At 56.9% G+C, this 6,000-nt stretch overlaps 1 protein-coding gene across 3 annotated transcripts in view; it reads right to left on the bottom strand.

Moving 5' to 3' along the window:
* Positions 1-6,000, bottom strand: part of Kcnip3 (Kv channel interacting protein 3, calsenilin) — a 67,855-nt gene that overhangs the window by 27,037 nt on the left and 34,818 nt on the right. The window contains exon 1 of one of the 3 annotated variants that reach the window (XM_013522855.1): positions 259-469. The exons of the other annotated variants lie outside the window; for them this stretch is intronic. Coding sequence (XP_013378309.1) covers positions 259-466 — 208 coding nt within the window. The 5' untranslated portion in view covers positions 467-469. Of the gene's footprint in view, positions 1-258; positions 470-6,000 lie in introns of those variants that run through there. 3 annotated transcript variants of the gene reach the window in all.

Genomic DNA, 6,000 nt, shown 5'->3' with positions numbered 1-6,000 from the left:
GGTGCCCCGGAGGATGGGCGCGCGACGGCGCTCTCTGCCTCGAGTCGGGGCTGCGCTGCGCACCGGGAGGGGAGCTGAGCCCGGCCACCCCGCCCCACCCCCGGCGGGGTTGGCCCGCCGCGGCTCCGGGAAGCCTGCACCCTCGGGGCTACTTCCCGCAACCTCAGCCTTCGGCTGGAGTTGGAACTTGGCCCTGGTCTGGCCCCCATTAAAAGCGGAAAAGTTGGTATCCAAAGTTCTCTAGTTCTGGAAACCTACGTGCGCCCCAGGCTTTAGGAGCAAGCGCGCGCTGGCTGTAGCACGGAAGTCTACGGAGCTGAGTGCAAGTCCTAACTTCGTCGCGCGACCTTGGCCGCCTCACCGACTTGCAACCTCCTTCCTCCCCGTGAAGGACGGGTCTGCCTTTCCGGCTGCGGGGAACTGCTAAGCGGCTGCAGAGTGCTAGGCGCGGGCAGGGCAAGGGCATGCTAATTAGTTTGTGGATGGCCTCCTTCCGGCGGGCGGCAGGAGGTAGAGCTAGGGAAGCCGCTGACCTGGAGGAGAGAGCTGGGGTGTGGCAGGGCGGAGCCCCGGCGCCTTCGCGCAGTGAAGCCGCGGGGGCCTGGAGGGCGGGAGCCGAGACTCTCCGCTGCCTCCCAGCGGCGCCGCGCCGCATTGTCCTCGCCGGCCCGGGATTTAAGAGCTAGGAGGAAAGGTGCCCGCTCCAGGCCTGTTCTTGTGAGCTTTTTTGCACTTATGGCCTGAACAATCGCAGCAGCCATTTACCGAGCCCGCTACCCACTCGACCACGCATTCAACACACATTGAGCACGTGCTCGGTCCCAGGCGCAGAGCTGGGGCCCAGGTGGGATGGAGGGCTGCAGCGTGTGGCTGACGGACTCTCCTGCAGCATGCACATCTGGCCCAGCCTTGGGTGACCTTGTGTCCCCAAAGGGCGGTGCGCACACCTTTTCCCCCATTTGACAGCTGAGGAAACAAACCCAGAGAGTGAATTAGCCAAGGGGCACGAGTAAATCTCAGGCTGGGGACCCCGGGGCTTTCCCACGATACCCAGCTATTCCCAGTGGATCCTGACATGGAAAGGAGGCCTGCAGTCCAACCTCGTATTTCACATATCTGGTCATGGGTCTGAGTCTGGGGGATGTTTTTAAAGACTATAAACGCGCAGCTCTTATTTCAGTTAATCACTGAATAACCACTGACTAAAGTCAGAGGTCTAAACAGAGAGACTAAGGATCGCTGTGGGAACACCTGGCTTTGTAGAATGTTTGAAAGTCTGGGAAGATTAAAGCGTCTGCTGCAATAGCCTGACTTAGGGCATAGAAGTACATAAGCTCTCCAAGCCTCAGTGTCCCCATCCATAAAATGGGGGTGATAATCAACTTCCCCTGGGGTTTGTCAGGGATTAAATGAGACAAGGTTGGTGTGTGGCAGAGGTCTGGTAGCCCGTTGTGCACCGTCAGAGCTCTACTGTGCAGGGTGACACGTGTGCCAGGTAATGTAGACACCTGAGGCTGCAAAGGAAGCTTTCTTGAGGGTCCTTCTGAGGTTGGCGCCTACCCCTGTTCCGCTGCCTCAGTTTCCCTTGTGCCCCTGACCATTGTCCCAGTTCCCAGTGAAAGCTTCAATGGCTGCCCATAAACACCAAGCTATAAACAAGACATCGATCCCCAGGCTGTGTGGTGTAAAATATTAACGATGCCTAAGTGGGTACCAGGCCCGGGAGCAGAATGTCCGCACAGTATTAGCAGCCTGGGCTATGGGCCTAATGGATGGGCAGCGACTCCCCTGCTCCCTCCTCGCTTGGGGCCTGTCAGCTCTGGGGCCAATCCAGATCCACTGAGGCTGCGCTGATGGTCCTGTCACCTCCCCTTCCTCAGGACCTAGAGAAGGAAGACGCCGGGCAAGCCCACAAGGCCCGAGTGTCTCCCCAGCGGCCAAGTACCAGGCCAGGCCCCTCCCCCCACCCGCAAGCACTCACTCTTCCCACACCCCCAAGTGCCTGCGTGCTGCAGTGGGCTGGGAGTGGTGGCCCTCGTTGTCTTGGGGAAGGTACAGGCTCGGGCTTGTATGCAAAGAAATCTCTGCTCTGCAGGGCGATAAGGGATGCCTCAGAGGTGGGGACGAAATGGGGGCAATGTGGAGGTGATCAGGGAAGGCTGGGGGGTGCCCTCCTTGGAAGACGGCAGCGTGTCTGGGCAGCCCTGCATCCTGGTCTAGTTTAGGAAGTTGTCCAAGAAAGCTGCTTTGGGCCGGGTGGCAGGCACTCCAAGCCTCAGCAAGCCCTGCACCTGAGGTCACACTCTCCTTCATAAAGCTGTCACCCAGCGCCACCTCCAGGAAGCCCATCCGTCTTACAGCAGCCCGGCTTGGCCGTCCCCAACTCCCCAGGCCTCCACTGCCTGTGGCTCTGCACTTGAGGCGTCTGCCCCATCTCCCCGCTTTTCACCCTGTGCGCCTCTTACTTCTCGCTACAGCTTGGCTGTCAGTCCCCAGAGCTGGGACCCTGTCAATTTGACGGACACTCACTGCTTTCCTGCTGTGCTACATGCTGCTCCAGGCCACCAGCTGCCTTGCGATCGGAGGGCTGGACACACGCAGTTTCCCGGTCTGGCTCCAGCCCTCCTGGGGGTGGAGGAGCAGGCCTCCCTTGGTTCTAGCACATTCTGCTGGGCAAAGCGGGCAGTGAACTTATCTATCCTTCTCATATTTCATAGACACCAGACAAAAATGCCCAGGACTGGAATTCCACTCTCCAAAGAAACGCCTGCAGGCACCTCCAGTGGCTGTCCCCAGGTGCCCCAAACCCAGCGCACCAAAGCTGCCTCCCCGTCTTCCCCTAAGCTTGAGCCTCCTCCGGTGGCTCAGACCCAAACCCTAGCCCTCACCCTGGAACTCGCCTGCCCTCCTGTCTGCCCAGGCTGCCACCCGGCACTGGCCCTGTGCCTGCTCGTCCGCTCCTGCTGCCCGCCACAGCCCCACCACACCCGCGCCTCTCTCCCGGGCCCCCGACCTCAGGCCAACACCCAGCTGCCTCAGCTGCTGTCCTCCGCCCTTCCCTTCTCTGTGCAGCAGCCCGGGGGACGTTCCATCTCTCCCCGTGGAAAGCCTCCGGGTGCTCTGTGGTGGTGACTGTACCCCAGTGTCCTTGGTAGAGCCCCCTGCCCTGAGGCAGCCTCAGGCAGTGACTTTGGAGATTTGGGAATGCGACCCATCAGTCCATATCAGTTCCCACTCCCAACCACTCTTTCCCACTCCCAACCACTCCTCCCCTCCACAGCTACTCCATGGGCTGGGGAATGGGCATTGGGTAGAGCCAGGACAATGGGCCGAGCTGGAGAGCTCTGGGGGCTATGTGGCCACCCTGCCCCAGGTGGGAAGAGCAAGCCTGGGAACACAGCCCCCTAGCTCCTGCAGGAGGAAAAAGTGGGGAGAAAGAGACCAATTCTAGTTGGCTATGATATGCGCCTGGATCCTGCTGTGCCTGATGACACATCTAAAGCTCTATCATTCAGTTGCATGAACCAATAAATCCTCCTACGGTTGTTAAACTAGTGTAATTAGGTTGCTCTCCTCAAACCAAGCGAGTCCTAATTAATCCTAATTAACGCATTCCCTATTATCCATAGAAGAAAAACCAAAAGAAAAAAAAGGCACAGTATACAAGTTGCTAACTTCTACCAAGTACTTACTACAAGCCAGGATTTTTTTTTTTTTCTTTTAGTACTGGCGATTGAACCCAAGGCCTTACATCTCGGCTCTTTTTATTTTTTATTTTGAAACGGGATCTTACTAAGTTGCCCAGACTGAGCTCGAACTTGCACTCCAACTGCCTCAGCTTCCCAGAGTGCAGGGACTATAGGCCTGCACCACCATGCCCAGCCTGTACCAGGTATTTCAATAAAACTCCATCTCACTTGTTCCTCACAGGACTCGGTAAGAGGAAAAACTTGAAGCCCAGCATGGTGAATGCTCTGCCTAGGGGCACACAGGGTCAGGAATGGAGTTCCAGCCGTCCAGCTCCAGGGTCTGGGACTCCAATTCCTCGTGGCCCTGTGCCCCAACCCTGTGTGACCGGCCCTTCTCTGTCCTTCTTGCTCACATGCCCCAGCCACCCTGGCATCCGGGAGCCCAGCACTGCCCACCTCGGGCTTCACGTTCTGCTGTTCTGGGAGTCGTAATCCCTGCCCACCAGCAGCTGTTCCTACAGGGGCTTTGAGTCTCAGGTGTCCGCCAGTGTCCGCCCTTCCCCTCTACGCCTGGCACTACATGAGCCCACTATGTACTGTGGCCACCGATGTCCCTGCTCTCCCAGGTGCTGCAGCTCCCGAAGGGCTGGGGGTCACCTGCCCCATAAAAGCATTTGTCCCAAGTCACAGGATGCTTTTTCCTCAGTATTGCAGTTGAGGCTGCCCTGCTGTCATGGCAAGACCGGGGCGGGGTGGGCTCCGGGGGTGCAGAGTTGAGCCCCAACTCCACACCCAGCCGTCTTGAGCTTGGCTGCAGCACAGCGCCTCCCCACGCTTCCTCTCCCCCTTGGGAGACGGAGTCCCTGGGTGACAGTTCTCTGCCTGTCCCACAGTGCTCTGTGAATGTGAAGGTGTCTCAAAGGACCTTGTTGCTGGAGGAACTTCCGAGCCAAGGAAGTGACACACAGGGTCCAGCTCTCCTCCCCTGTGTCATTGCCTGAGATTCCCGTCTGATCACACAGACCTAAAGGGGCCACACAGAGCCCGTCCGCACGATCTCTGCCCCAGCCCAAATTCCAATGAAATCCAGAGCCTTGTGGCTACAGGCAGGGGAAAGCTCCCATTCCTTTGCAAATGCTCCATACACACAGGAAGCCCAGCAGCAGGGTGGTCCAGGGGAAGCAGTTTAGATGCCACAGAACCATCAAGGACCTGAGTTCTTGCATCTGTCTACACTGCCAGTCTCAGAGACTCTGCCATATAAACAGCCTGCTCTCCTCATGATCACAAGATGGATGCCTAACTTCAGACATCACATCCCGATACGACCATGGCTAGGGGGAAAGCCCCTCATGTTTAATTGGCTAGAATTTTGACATATGTGTAAATGAATCACTGGCAAGGAGAATGGGGTCATTATGGTAGCTCTCCACCCAAACCTACTCTTTCTTTTGCAGTAAGAAGCCTTAGCCAGGCGGGTAGCTGCCTGGTAGGAATTCCATTTCCCAGACCTCAGCTCCCTACCAAGGCTGCTTGGATCGGCATCTCCCATTTGTCTGGAATGCTCACCTGAGCTGTTAAGGGAGAAGAGTGAACTTTTTAACAAGTGCCTTAAGAGCTGAGATCAGGTGTGAACGCTCAATTTGAAAACAGCTGTGGCAAGGGAGGTAGCGACGCAGATACCAAAGCTTCATCAAGGGCCCGAAAAGCAAATTACTTTTGGAACGAACGAAAAGAATAAGACTGTTGCAAAGAGCAGTTTTCAAAGAATTCTCACCCAAGCAGTAGTTGAACAGAGGTGGGCACGGGTGGGTAGGGTGACGGGTTCAGAAGGAAGCCAAGGAATACAGCAGGACTTCAGATCCTCAAAAGGACTCGGGCAGTGGTTATAGAAGTGGAACCAACTGGAATTAAGGGGAGGGGAAGCTCAAGAGTGCTGTGGTCAAAACCAGAAGCCAGGCATCGGGAGCCTGTGGCTGTAACTTGTCTGAGACCTTCCAACTTGCGCTAGTGGAAATCTGGGTCATGTTCCCCAGCACCTACTCCAAATGTGGCCAAGCAGGAGACGGACGAGGGTGGCTGTCCAGGTTCCAAGACTGGGATTGCGGGGGACAGCGGAAAGGTGTCCCAGAGAACAGAACAGAGGTGGCCAGCTGAGTGTCCCCATCCCACTGCCAGGGACCCCAGGATGGCAAATCCACCTGTCCCCTGGATTCAGAATGAGAGTTGTTGTAGTAAGTTTGAGTTGTGAGTGGTGCAGTGCACGCTCCAAATCTGTTGGATTCCCGAGTTTTGGTTGGCAAGGAATGAG

The sequence above is a fragment of the Chinchilla lanigera genome, unplaced genomic scaffold (genome assembly GCF_000276665.1).
Source record: "Chinchilla lanigera isolate Chin_1 unplaced genomic scaffold, ChiLan1.0 scaffold00069, whole genome shotgun sequence".
In the NCBI taxonomy this organism is placed as follows: Eukaryota; Metazoa; Chordata; class Mammalia; order Rodentia; family Chinchillidae; genus Chinchilla; species Chinchilla lanigera.
Note: the sequence above shows the minus strand (reverse complement) of the source record. Positions and strands in the feature narration are given on the sequence as shown.